At 38.0% G+C, this 14,825-nt stretch overlaps 1 protein-coding gene across 3 annotated transcripts in view; it reads left to right on the top strand.

Moving 5' to 3' along the window:
• Nucleotides 1–14,825, top strand: part of TRIM33 (tripartite motif containing 33) — a 124,218-nt gene that overhangs the window by 31,186 nt on the left and 78,207 nt on the right. Inside the window, exon 1 of one of the 3 annotated variants that reach the window (XM_045801452.2) lies at nucleotides 13,963–14,786. The exons of the other annotated variants lie outside the window; for them this stretch is intronic. Coding sequence (XP_045657408.1) covers nucleotides 14,771–14,786 — 16 coding nt within the window. The 5' untranslated portion in view covers nucleotides 13,963–14,770. Of the gene's footprint in view, nucleotides 1–13,962; nucleotides 14,787–14,825 lie in introns of those variants that run through there. 3 annotated transcript variants of the gene reach the window in all.

Genomic DNA, 14,825 nt, shown 5'->3' with positions numbered 1-14,825 from the left:
ATGGTCTTCTGACTGAGCCAGCCAGGTGCCCTCAGTTCAATATTTTCTAATTGTTTTTCTGATTTCTCCTTTTACCCATGGGTTATTTAGAAATTTGTTTTTAAAGTTCCAAATATTTGGGGCTTTCCAGATTTCTTTCTGTTGTTACTTTCTAATTAAGTTTAATTGTGGTAGGAAAATATATTATGCATGATTTAAAGCCTTTTCAAATTATTGAGATTTGTTTAGACACCTGGGTGGCTCAGTCAGTTAAGTGTCTGCCTTCAGCTCAGGTTGTGATTCCAGGGTCCTGGGATCAAGTCCTCCATCAGGCTCCTTGCTCAGTGAGGGGTCTGCTTGTCCCTCTGCCTGCTGCTCCCTCTGCTTGTGCTCTCGCTCTCTGACAGATAAATAAAATCTTTAAAAAAATTATTGAGATTTATCTTCTGAATTAATTAGTAAAATGGTTGGTAAACTTACTTCTTTAGAGAGTCATATAATACATATTTTAAGCTCTGCAGGCCATGTAAGGTCTCTGTTGTGGCTCCCACCCTCCTCCCCTCATACAGTTTGAAATATGTATTTGGTCCTTGTCCTTGGTTCCTGACACAGAGCTTAAGAGTGATAAGGTTGATGGCATCATTTGTTTCTCATAACAAGCCACTTTCAACCGTACTTGAGGTTATGCTAAGAGAATGACTCAAAAAATTTTTAAAAGATTTTATTTATTTGAGAGAGAGAGAGGAGAGAGAGAGAGAGAGAGCAGTCAGAGGGAGGAGCAGGCTTCCCGCTGAGCAAGGAGCCCAATGTGGGACTTGATCCCAGGACCCGGGGATCATGACCTGAGGCAAAGGCAGACATTTAACAGACTGAGCCACCCAGGTGCCCCCTGAGTTCTCTCCTTTATAATAAATTGGTAATAGTAAGTAAAGAACTTTCCTGAGTTCTGGGAGTCATTTTCGTGAATAATTGAACCTGAAACGGGGGGTTGTGGAAACCTTCTGAATTTATTTCCTGTTGATTGTAAGTACCAGTGATAACCTAGGATTTGTGTTTGGCATCTGGGGGTAGTCTTGTGACACTGAGCCTTTAACTTTTGGAGCCTAATGCTAACTCTGGGTAGTTAGTGTCAGAATTGAATTGACTTGTAGGACATCCAGTTGGTGTCAGAGTTGGAGAAGTAGTATTGGAAATGATACCAGGTATTTGGCGTCAGGAGGAAAAAAACCTCTCACAACTTTTTAAAAATGCAAGCCAATTCTTAATTTGAGGGCCATATAGAAATAGACTGGGTTTGATCTATCCCATGAGTCTTAGTATGCACATCTCTGGACTAATAAATGGTCTGTCCTTGAGAATGTTCTATTGGTCATTGAATAGAATGTAGAATGTGTATTGCACTGTCTGTTATGGAGTGCTCTATATATGTCAGTTACATCAAGTTGGTTAATATGTTCAAGGGTCTGTATTGTTACTAATACAGTTTTATCAATTCCTGAGAGATGATTATTGAAATTTCCCACTGAAATTGTTGAATTGTCTGTTCTCCATTCATTCTATTACCTATTGTTTTGTATATTTGTTAGGTGCATATGCATTCATAATTGTTACATATTCCTGATATATTGATACTTAGCATATAAAAATTTTATCTTTGTGTCTAGTAATATTACTCATCTGAGTTTTTTTCCCCTGATGTTAACTTAGCCATTCTACCTCTCTTCTGGTTACTGTTTTCCTGGTCTTTTCCCTTCCTTTTACTTATTTATTTATAAAAGATTTTATTTATTTATTTATTTATTTATTTATTTATTTATTTATTTATTTATTTGAGAGGGAGAGAGCATGTGCACATGCATGGGGGGGGAGGGGAGGGGGGTGCAGGGAAGGGGCAGAGGGAGAGAGCGTCCCAAGCAGGCTCCACTCTCAGCACAGAGCCCAGTGCAGAGCTAGGTCTCACAAGGCTGAGATCATGACCTGAGCCAAAATCAAGATTCGGATGCTTAACTTACTGAGCCACCCAGGTGCCCCCAAACCCCTCCTTTTACTTTAAACCTTTTATGTGTTTGAATCTAAAAATGTTTGTTTTAGTGAACATATAGCTAGATTTTATATTTTATCCAGCTGACAATCTCTGCTTGGAGTGCTTAGTCCACTTACATTTAATGTAAGTAATGATATGATTGGATTTAATTTGGCTGTTTTGCTGTTTGTTTTCTATCTGTATCATATCAATTTTTTGTTTATTATACATTTTGTAGTCTATTGATATTTTTAATGCATTTAAAAATTTTCTCTGATATTGTTTTCACTTTGTTCTTTAGTCGTTGCTCTAGCAATTATATGTCTTTATGATATGCTTTTTCAGAATAATACTGTATTAATTTTGTTAAAATACAGAAACTTTGCTTCACTATAGAGCCATTCCTCTGCTTTGTACTGTTGTTATTATTATACTATTCCATGTAAATGTTTAAAAAGCCATCAATGCATTGCTAGGATTATTGTTTTAAACAGTCTTGTTTCCATTAAAGTAAGTGGGAAAAACCAATATTTTGTGTCTTCTTCCATGTGTACCATTTCAAGTGCTTTTCATTTCCTTCCTGTGGACCTGAGTTACAGTCTCATTTCAATTCTTTTCAGCCTAATGTACTTCCTTTATTATTTTTTTGTGGTACAACCATGCAAATGACATTCTCTTAAATTTTATTTATCTGAGGATGTTTTTATTTTGCTTTCATTTTGAAGAATATTTTTCCTTGCTATCAAATTCTTGGTTTACAGTCTTTAGTACTTTCAGTATGTCATTTCATTGCTTTCTGGCCTCCTATTGTTTCTGATGAAAAGCCAGATGTTAATGGCATTGTTCCCTTATATGTGGTGAATTGTTTTTCTCTTGCTACTTTCAAGATTTTGTTTGAAAATCTTTGCCAGCAGTTTGAATTTGAGAAAATCTAGGCTTGATTCCCTTTCTTTTTATCATAATTGGAGTTCTTCTAGTTTTTTGAATCTGCAGATTTAATGTATTTCATCAAGTTTGAACATTTTCAGCTATTATTTCTACAAATGTTTTTGCTACTTTTTATTCTTGGATTCCCATTACATTTATGTTGGGATTCTTGGCATTGTCTTGCTGGTGTCTGAGGATCTGTTCCATTTTCTTTGGTCTTTCTTCCTTTTTTGGATTGAATATGTTTATTTATCTGCAGGTTCACTCAAGTCTGCTCTTGAGTTCGGATATGTAATAAAATTTTTATTTGGGATTTTGTACTTTTCATCTTTTTGGGTTGTTATTATAGTTCCTAGTACTCTTGTGACTTCCTGCAGGTTGAGGCACTGACCTCCTATTTTACTTTATTCTTTGATAGGTCCCTTTTATTCTTTGGAATATTTATAGTAGCTGCTTCAAAATCTTTGTCTGCTAACTCCAGTGTCTGGGCTCAGTTGATCAGTTGACTGATTTTTTTCTTCTTCCCTGAGGTCAGGTCACAGGTCACACTTTGCTATTTCTTTGAATGTTTTCTCAGTTTGGTATCTTAGATAATATATATCTGTATATCTATATTGCAGCCATTGTAGATTATGCTTTATCTTTCTGTGACTTGTTGGTAGTTTTTAGTAACTTGCCTAGACTTAAAATGAGGAATATATCTTTTGTGTAGTGTATAGCCGCTGATGTGTCTCTTCAGTATTTTTGTTTTTTTGTTTAGTCTGGCTTTATAGGGCTTGCTCTTGTATTTGCATAGCTTGGTGGTCAGTCTGTGCTTTGGGCATTAATTTTGGGCATTAGTTGTGATTGAATACCTTGAGCCTATGAGGTGTATGTATACCCACTAATGATTGATCTCTGTGGTTTGGGAAACATTTTCAAGTTTGTGGCCAGTTTTTAGTGTCACAAGACTGGGATTTCTTGGGTCTCCCTTTTAGTTAGTCAATTATGAGTGGAAAGTTTTAGTCCTTCTGTGACTCTCTTGTTTTAAGTATAGAGTTGACCCTAGAACACTGTGGGGGGTGGGATGTGGGAGATGGGGCACTAACTCTGGCGCACTTGTAAATCCTCATATGACTTTTGACTCCCCCAAAACTTTACTACTAATAGCCTGCTGGTGACAGGAAACCTTACTGATAACATAGCACATATTTTGTACATTATACTGTATTCTTAGAATAAAGTAAGCTAGAGAAAGGAAAATATTATTTTATTTTTAATATATTTTTTAAGATTTTATTTATTAGCGAGAGATTGAGAGCATGTGGGCATGCACACGTACATGAGCAGGGACAGGGGCAGAGAGAGAGGGAGAAGCGGACCTCCCCGCTGAGCATGGAGTCTAACTGGGGGCTCGATGCCAGAACCCTGAGGTCATGACCTGAGCAGAAGTCAGCCGCTTAAACTAAGCCACCCAGGCCCCACAGGAAAATATTAAGAAAATCATAAGGAAGAGAAAATACATTTACAGTAATGTAAAAAACCCGCCTATAAGTGGACCTGCACTTTTCAAACCTGTGTTGTTCAAGGGTCAGCTGTGTTAATTATGTTTGGCTGGGGCTTGCTCCGTGACCCTAACCTTGGTATATATAGCAAGCCATTATTTTCTGAGATTCTTATTTTCAGCTGGCAGAGCTTCTGTTTTCACATTTGCTCTCCTCCCCTAATTGATTCTGCTTCATATTGCGCCAAAGCTGCTGTTTTTATGGTCAGTCCCACTCAAGTAAATCTACTGATCTTACAGGCCAGACTGTATGATCACAGGATCATTCTCATGCAAGAAGGGCAGTATCTCCCACCGTTTTACCTGAAATTCTAGCAGTTTTTGTAGAATAAGCACTTCTTGTTTTGTTTTTTAATGGTTCTCAGTGTTCTGAAATAGGTGGGTTTGTGTGTGTGTATGTCTGTCAGTTTTGTTCAGGCTTTTTTTTTTTTTTTTTTTAAAGTAGGCTCTATGCCCAATGTGGAGCCCAGTGTGGGGCTTGAACTCACAACCCTGAGATCAAGACCTGAGCTGATATCAAGAGTTGGGTACTTAACCAACTGAGCCACCCAGGCGCCCCTATCATGGTGTACTTTAGATTACTACTAATTTAAATTTCAGTAAAATATAGAGTCTTTCTCCAATATGGTTTCTTTACCTTTTCCCTCCTTTGTGTTATTGTTGTATATGTTATATCTGTATGTTATAAACCCAGCAAATTATTGTTATTGTTGATACATTCTTACAGTTTTCGAAGAAGTTAAGAGAATAAAGGGAAAAAATACAGTGTTTTATATGAATCTGCATATATTTACTATTTCTGGTACACTTTAATTTCTGTGGCTTTGGGTTATGGTTTGGTGTCATGTCCTTGCTTCAGGATGACTCCCATTTCCTCTCTCTTCCTTTGTGCTGTTATTTTGTGCCCCTTTCTTCCTTCCTTCCTTCCTTCCTTCCTTCCTTCCTTCCTTCCTTGCTCTATAAGATTTTATTTATTTATTTGACAGAGAGAGAGGGTGGGAGAGAGCACAAGCAGGGGGAGCGGCAGGCAGAGGGAGAAGGAGAAGCAGGCTCCCCAATGAGCAGAGAGCCCGATTGCATGGGGTTCTGTCCAGGACCCTGCTGGCATCATTACCTGGGCTGAAGGCAGATGCTTAACCAACTGAGCCACCCAGGCACCCCAAGCAGGTTTCTTTTAAATCAGTTAAAGAGAAAAAGTAGGTTTATACTGTGTTACACATTTACTTATGTAATTAGCCTTACCTGTGGTCTTTATTTCTTTGTATACGTTTGAGTTACTGTCTGATGTCACTTCCTTTCAGACTGAGGAACTTTCTTTAGTATTTCCTGTAAGGCAGGAGGACTCGGCAGTGAATTTCCTCGATCCATGTTTATAGGTAGTATTCTTCATTTCCACTTTTACAAGTTAATTTTAATAAATGTAGAATTCTTGGTTGGTAATTTTTTCTTTCACCCCTTTGAATTATGTCATCCTACTGCTTCCTGGCCTCCACTGCTTCTGCTAAGTCTGCTGTTACTCTTATTGTTTCCTTGTACATCATGAGTCACTTTTCTTGTCTTTGATTTTCAGTAGTTTAACTGTAATGGTTACCTATTTGCTGGTATATATTTGTTTGTCCTTTTCTCTTTCATGCTGCTTTTGTTTTAGGTGTGTTTCTTAATTTGATCTTTCAGACTTTCGGTTTGCTTCTTAGGAGTCTCCAATCTTTTTTCAGGTCTTCTGTTTATTTAAATTTTGAAATCATACTTATTTAATTCTAGTGGAGCCCTTTTCCTTTTGTTATGTATATTCTAATTGCATTTCTGTGAAACTTCTCAGTACTTTTTTTTTTTTAACTCAAGTTCTCTCTTGTTTCTTCCATTAGTTCTGCCTCAGTAGGAGTCAGCCAGCTGGTTCTGATTGTTCACTTCAGTGTCCCTCAAGTTACTGAACCTCCTCGAATGGGATATACTTGTTCTTTGCCTATTCATGAGTATGGCTCCATTTACAGGGTCAAGTTTGGGGGTGGTGGTGTGGTACTGGTCAGTGGTGAACTGGTAGACCATGGAAGGCATGAAAAACTTTGGTTCAACTGCCCTGTACTGAATGCATTTTCAAAGTAAATACCTTATCCTGAAAGTATCAGATCCTTATACTTTCCCTGCTCAGCTTGTACAGCTAGTGTAGGACTGTCCTCTCATGATCCAGGGACTGTTTGATTGAGCCTCTCTTTGCAGAATTCACATGGCCTCCTAAAGGAGCCAGTGAATAAACAGATACAGTGGACCTAAGTAGCCCATCCAGTTGAGGGTCTTCATAGTCATGTCTTCAGGCCTCACTGGATCTTTTTGGTTTCCTACCCCCTTCCCCCATAAAAAGAGAGAAAGGAAAACAGAGTTGCATGCAAGTTTACTCACACAAGCATATCTAGGTATACACAGAGTGAAGCCCTCTCTCTTATGAAGTATACCTACAAAGAAGACTCAGAATTTCTGCAGATTTGGATTTGAGTACTTGAATTCAAGCACTATGTTGAATTTTCTGTTACATGGTGTTGTTTCTACCTGAGTTAGTGAATATTCAATCATTTAAGCTGGTGGTTCTGTACTTTCTCTGTAATGAACCAGATAGTAAACACTTTAGACTTTGTGTCCAGATACTATCTCTGTAGCTTTTACCTTCTTCTGTTCTTCCAGTTTAAAAGTATAAAAATCATTCTTAACAAATTGTTGGCTGAACTGTCTAGTTGTTTGATATTGCATTTTTGTAAATAGCTAACAGGCTATAACTCACCCATATCACCAATTTAAAAATATGTTATTTTGGGGGGCCTGGATGGCTCAGTTGGTTAAGCATCTGACTCTTGATCTCAGCCCAGGTCTTGATTTCAGGGTCATGAGTTCAAGCCCTGTGTTGGGCTCCATGCTAGATGTGGAGCCTACTTAAAAAAAAAGAAAGTTATTTTTATACAAGTTTCTGTTCATATTGAAAAAACTTTGGAAAAAATAAAAGAAAAAACATTGGTATTTTATTTCAAATAATGCTGAGTATTATAATTAGATTGATATAATTATTAATAAACTTTTAATTTTCCGATTATATAAGGCTTTTGAATTTTTATTCATTATTTTTAAATTTTATTTGTATGTATTTTTTAAAAACTTTATCTATTTGACAGAGAGAGCACAAGAAGGGGGAGCGAGAGAGGGAGAAGCAGCCTCCCCTCTGAGCAAGGACCCCAATGTGGGACTCCGTCCCAGGACCCTGGGATCATGACCTGGGCTGAAGTCAGACGCTTAAGCAACTGAGCCCCTCGGGCATCCAGTTTTTGAATTAAAAAAAAAAAATTGGGGGGCGCCTGGGTGGCTCAGTTGTTAAGCGTCTGCCGTCGGCTCAGGTCACGATCCTGGCATTCTGGGATGCAGCCCCGCATCGGGCTCCCTGCTCGGGAAGCCTGCTTCCCCTCTTCCATTCCCCCTGCTTGTGTTCCCTCTCTTGCTGCCTCTCTCTCTGTCAAATAAATAAAATCTTTAAAAAAAAAATTATTTTACCTTTTTTTTTTTTTTTTTTTTTGAGAAAGCATGCGGGTGAGGAGGGGCAAAGGGAGAGGGAGAGAAAGAATGTTAAGCAGACTCCGTGTCCAGCATGGAGCCCTGCACAGGGCTCAAACCTACAACCTTGGGATCATGACCTGAGCTGAAATCAAGAGCCAGACTGACTGAGCCACCCAGATGCCCCTATAGCTCCACACCCATCGTGGGGCTCGAACTCACTACCCCAAGATCAAGAGTTGTATACTCTACAGAGTCAGCCAGCAAGGTGCCCCCTACAAGGTTTTTGAATTTTAAAGACTATTATGCTGAAGAATTAAGCTTAAAGAACACCAGGAAGCTTTATCATAGATGTGCTTAATGCATTTCCGAAATATATTTAATTATGTTTGATAGTGTCAGGTCTTATATGACCATATGTGTACATAGTGGCCATGTTTTCAGCTTAAGCTGGTTGTACATTTAGTTGTAAAACTGACTTGTGGAAATTGGCTGGATACTTAACAGCATAATTTAAATACATGTTGCTGTATGGTATTATCTTGTAAATGTTAAATCAGTTTGTTTATAAATGAATTATTTGTTATTTTTTATATAATATCTCCGATTTCTCCCAATGTAAAGCAGTATTCTTTTTTAAAGTTTTTCATTTGTTTAATTTCCACACCCAGCTTGGGGCTTAAGCTAACGACCCCAAGATCACGTGTCACACTCCCTTTCAGCTGAGCCAGCCAGGCACCCCTAAAGCATTATTCTTTATTCTGCCTCTCTTAGCAAAAAATCACTCTCTTTCATTCTCTTCATTGCCAGTTTTTTGTAAGAATGGGCAAATAATTCAACATTCTACATCTTCAACTCTCCTGTACTCATAATAAAATCTTTCTGCTGTTAACCTCCGTTGGTCTAAAATTTTGTAGAAAAGATCAGTGTGCTAGTTGCTTCAGAATCTAGTTGTTGTTGTTGTTATTATTCTTGTTGTTATTATTATCATTATTATTTTAAGTAGGCTTCATGCTGGGCGGGGCTTGAACTCATGACCCTGAGATCAAGACCTAAGCTGAGATCAAGCGTCAGATGCTTAACTGATTGAGCCACTCAGGTGGCCCTCTAGTTACTATTTTTTGCCATCCTTTCAGCAAACAATGTAATACTTCCTAGGTTCATATTATTGAGGGTACGCAGTGCTGAACCGGAGATGGGTTCAAGATGGAAGGAGGAGGGGCGCTTGGGTGGCTCAGTCGGTTAAGTTTGTGCCTTCAGCTTGGGTTGTGATCCCAGGTTCCTGGGATTGAGTCCCACATCAGGTTCCCAGTTCAGGGAGTCTGCTGCTCTCTTTCCCTCCACCCCTATCCCCTACACTCGCAGGCGTGCTCGCGCTCGCTCTCTCAAATAAATAAATAAATAAATAAATAAATAAATAAATAAATAAATAAAATCTTAAAAAAAAATGGAAGGAGGAATTAGCCTTAGGAATGGTTATACCTTTCAAACTTGGGACTCTTGATGCTACCTGATAATATACTTTCTAGCCTGTTTTTCCTGTTCCCTGGATTATTCAATCTTTTGGCACATAGCTCCCAAGACTGTCACTCACTTGATCTGGTAATTAGAGTCATGGGTGCAAATTCTCTTCTACTCCCTTCTTCATCTGAAAATGTATATTTCTCATTGAGTGCTCTGAGGACTGAGCTAGCCAGGTGCCCTGTACTGGCTTTTCATGTGAATTGCGCTTCTTGGGATTTGCAGTTGTAAATGTTGAAATCTGTGTCCTGAATCTGTGAACTCCTTTTCTTCTGCTTGACCATAAATATTTGTATATCCAGGGGTACAAAGGGTAGGAAGGGTACATACTGTCTTTGATCCCTTGATCCTGTTCTCACTTGCTAATCCTTACTGTGCTTCAGGTTTTAACCAGTTATATGCTGATGGTTCTTTCTACACACTTCAGCTGCAGAATTATGTTAGTTAAAGAGAGTCTATCCAAAACTTATTCATTATATTCTGGCTTAAATTATTTTTCCCTCATTTTGAGTAATTGTGTAATTATCCACGCCAGAAACTTGCAAATCATTTAGAATTCCTAATTTTTTTCCTTTGCTGTAACTGCTACCTCTCCATCATCATGCATTAAGCAATTGATTCTGCCTCTGATTTATCCTCTATATTTCTATTAGGACTGCCTTAGTTTTAGTCTTTAATTTTGTTACTAATGGATCAGCCTTTAATTAGAGAGCCTCTTTAGCATATGTTTTAAGGGCATGGGCTGTCAATTCGGACATTGTGGCTTCCTTTCTCAACCCCCTCCCCCATTTACATTGTCCTGTAACCTTGAGAACATTACCTGATTACCCTGAAGCTCAATTTCCTCACCTTTCAAGTGGGGATAGTAATTGAACCTACTTTACAGAGGTGTTACGAGCACTAACTAAACTAATACATAGAAATTTCACAATAAATACTAACTGGTCTTACAGTAAAACCTTGTATTAATGCAAATTTAGATGTAACTTGGTCATGATTGTCGCCAGTCCTCAGCACAACCTTCATTCTCAAACAGGCAGGTTAAAATTCTTGCTGGGGCTAAGGCAGAAGTACGTGGTAGACCAGGGTTGGAAACAAGATAAGGGATATGTGGTGGCAGAGTCCCTGTGTCCCCAGTAGTTTTGTCAGCCAGTTTTTGTGAATCAAATTGAAAAAATGGTGACAGCCAATAGAGTCGACATTCCTAGAATTCCTTCTGATGTTTTAGAACAGTTGTTTTCAAAATGTGGTCTTTAGAACACACTTAAGCATGGCACTAAACTGCAGTCTTCGGACACTTGTTATTGGCTAGCCCAGAAAGTTTGCACAGTTATTTCTCTTTCCAACAACTTGACTATATTTTATGCAGTTGAATTTTGATGCCCTCACTTATTTTTGTAAAGGCAGTATTTTACCTTATTTTTTTAATTAATTAATTCACTTTATTAAAGTAGGCTCCACACCGAGTATAAAGCCCAATGCGGGGCTTGAACTCACAACCCTGAGATCCAGAACTGAGCTGAAATCAAGAATCACATGCTTAACTGACTGAGCTAGTCAGGTGCTGCTTACCTTATTATTTTTTTTTTTTTTTAGATTTTTTATTTATTTATTTGACAGAGAGACAGCCAGCGAGAGAAGGAACACAGCAGGGGAGTGGGAGAGGAAGAAGCAGGCTCCCAGCGGAGGAGCCCGATGTGGGACTCGATCCCAGAACGCTGGGATCACGCCCTGAGCCGAAGGCAGACGCTTAACGACTGCGCTACCCAGGCGCCCCTGCTTACCTTATTTTTAATTGACATTTTATATCTTGATTTTCCCTTCATACTGTATTTAGAATGATGTTTTTTAAGGCTGTAGTTTAATTGTAAGAGAACATGTTATTGTAGTTTTATATTTTAATTTCATGTTTTTTATCTTCCTAAATTAATACTTATCTCTATATACTTACGTTTAACTCATGCATATTTAGATATCAACATTTTCTATTAATGACTTTGCTAATTATTTTTTTTGCATCTCAACATTTTTCCATGTACTTTTTTTTTTTTTTTAAGTAAGCTCTGTGCCCAATGTGGGGCTCGAACTCATGACCCAAGATCAGGAGTTGCATGCTCTACCGACTGAACTAGCCGGGGACCCCTAAATATTTTTCTGTGTTCTTAAAGTCAGTAGTAGGTTAAGCTGTATAAAATTACCATATTTGCAGGTCATAAGTAGTCTAAAATGGTAAATTTAATGCTTTATTAATTCTTATAGCAATGAGCAGTACTGTATGTCTGAAAATTTAATTTGCTCTTTTGAATAGTGGTATTATCAGGGTATAGATTGCTAAGTTGATTTATTTTCCCTAAAAGCTTTTAAGATATTATCCTTGTTATCTTTTTGCATTGTTTTTTACTAATGAGGTCTGCTGTCATTTCGATTGTGTTGTAATAACTAGCAGTTATTAAGAGTTTTTCCTTTATCGTTACTGTGTTTTGGTGTGGATTTATTTTTATTAATCCTGCTCAGGACTTGAATTGCGTGCAGTCTGAGGGCTCATTTCTTCATTTCCTAAATTCTTAGCCATTATATTCTTTAAGTAGCATCTGTACCTCATTTCCTTCGTGAACTTCTAGAACTTCTGTTTGACACATACTAGAGTTTCTCATTCAGTTCTTTAGCTTTGTTTTCTTTTGTAGTTCCTTCTCTCTTTATCTCTGTGCTGAATATCTGTTTTTCTACTTCAATAATTTCCTTTTCAATTATCTCTTGCTTACTGTTTAACTTGTGTTTTGAGTTTATACAATGACTATATTTTCTCTTTGATTCTTTTTTAGCTCTATCTTCAGATTGTTTGTCCCTTTAACCCCCTCAACATTTTACAGAAAAATATTTGAAGTCTTTTTCAGATTGTTTTATTTTGTGTGGTTTAGGTTTTTATTTCCTGCCAATTTATTGTGTTTGTCGACTTACTCTAATAGTATTGGGTTTCTTCGTGCATTGTAATTTTATTTTATGAGCCTATCTTAAGTTGGTGTCGCACTTGAGCCCTAGGTTGGGAGGTATCCTAATGAGATAGTTTTGTGTTGGTAAGGTTCCAGAGAAGCTTCTCTTTTTGTTATTGAATGAAAATGTGAATTCACCTAAATAGGAATCCCAGGAAGAGAAGTAGATATGAGGCAAAGATAATAACTTCTGTTTATGGGCATTTTGTTTGGAGTTCTGGGTTGATTAAAGAAGGGGTTTTAAATAAGAACTTGAACTTAGCGGGGGGCACCTGGGTGGCTCAGTCGGTTAAGCATCTGACTCGATTTCGGCTCAGGTCATGATCTCAGGGTGGTGAGATCGCCCCATTTTGAGCTCCATGCTCAGCAAGGAGTCTGCTTGAGATTTTCTCTCCCCCTCTTGTATTACCCCTCCTCCCCATGCTCTCTCTTGCTCTAAAATAATCTTAAAAAAAAAAAAAAAAGAATGTAGGATAGAGAGCAGAAGAGAAATGTTGGCTTTAGCCCTGAGGAGGAGACCAGAGTAGTATGTTGGACTGAATTCCTTGGGTTCCTCCTTATTCATTGTAGATTTACTCCCAATTTTCCATTCAGTTTCCGAAGTCTCAGGAAAACTGGGGCCAGGGCATGAGGGTGCAGGGCTGGAGGTTGCATCATGAACTTCCCCGTAGTCATCCAGCACTAGATAGATTTCCAGTTTGTTATAAAATGTTGTAACAGAAACAGCTAGAAGGACGAGATGCAAAGGGCAGGGTATGTGTGAAGGAGTGCGGAGCTTCTATGCTCTCAGAGTGTGCCTCTTCTTAATCTCCATGAGTTCACCAACCTGGAAGCTTCCAGGTAAGCTTCTTATGAGTTTCTCCACTTGGCCTTTCTGTGTACTGTGCAGATAGCACAAACTTTGCTTATGTATCTATGCATAAAGCTTGTTTGGTATTCTGACTTCTTGTGGGTGATTCTAGCGTTGGCAAAAATTTTAGGTTGTAGGGCACTTAAAGCCTGCCCCATGGCTTTTTTGAAGGAGTTCAGATTCACCTTTTAACCTTTGTCTGACTTCCTGTTCCGGTAGTGGTTCTTACAACCCCTGTGGCCCATTTACATCAGCTGATACTGGACCACTTGAGCTTTGTGTTCCCTTTTGTTTCTGGCACTTAGTTTTGCCTTTTAGGTTGGGGACTCAGTTATATATTTTTCAAAGTACATTTTAATTTGTTGTATTTTAGTTTTTTCTGTGTTTAGCCATTTCAGGTGGTCTTTTCCATATCTGCTTGGTCATCATTCTTGAATGGAAATCCACACCAGTCAACTTACTGAAACTAAATTCCACTGAACATTGTGGAGATAAACTAGTTTGTAGACTTTGGCCTTATAAAAAGAGTCCTCCCCCTCATCCCCCATAATTATACATTTTAGTAAATTGGCATTTAAAAATAATCTAATAGGCCTGAGTGGGTCTCTCAGAGAACTTGAACTTAGAAGTAATGAAATCCATTCTAGGAATATTATGCATAAAGTTGGTCAGCAGCTTTGGCTTTGGAGTTTGGGTTTTAGTTTTGAATAATGATCCAAACTCACCATGACAACCAGCACTCAGTGATTGAGTCAGGAGCACACTCATCTGATCTATACTAATTACAAGGGTATACTTACTCATAAACTCAAGTGGAAAATGGCTCTCATTTTCAAAGCAGACATTTATATAATTTTTAAATTTATTGAATAAATACAGAAGCAGATAGTAAAAGATCCCCGAAGAAGCTTCAACTTGTTTTGTTTTGGTGGTAAGATACCTTGGATCTGTCAGGTGTAAGTAGTCAGCCTAGGAATGGGGTTTGCTGATATCTGTAGACTTGAATTTATTCCCTCTCTTTGGAACTTCTTTCATGCCTCAAATTTCTGAATTCCAAGTTTGTCTGAAAATCTTTATGGCAAATAGGAGTCTTTCTGAGATGTAGGTTTCCACTCCTGGTGTACTCTGGGTTGGGCTGCTTCTGCAGTGTTTGTATTATTTTGCTTCTACCTTTCTTAAAATCGTGTGTATACTGATTTGTGTGCTTTGCGTCCTTCCTTTGCCTTAATATTTTTGGATATTGTTTTTATCTTCCAGATTCCTTAATATTATTTTAATGGGGATTTGGGATGAGATACAGATGAATTTTTGTTGTCATAACTGTGATGTCTCCTTGCCAGATTGAAGTAATTTTAAGAATCTGAGAATCAGTTTATTGGGTTCAAAAAAACAAAGACTTGCATCAAATGATCATTTACACAGGTATAATGGACACTTTTATAATACTGTTTCTTGTTCAGA

Source organism: Ursus americanus, chromosome 12, assembly GCF_024610735.1.
Source record: "Ursus americanus isolate L20-20 chromosome 12, mUrsAme1.1.p, whole genome shotgun sequence".
NCBI lineage: Eukaryota > Metazoa > Chordata > Mammalia > Carnivora > Ursidae > Ursus > Ursus americanus.
Note: the sequence above shows the minus strand (reverse complement) of the source record. Positions and strands in the feature narration are given on the sequence as shown.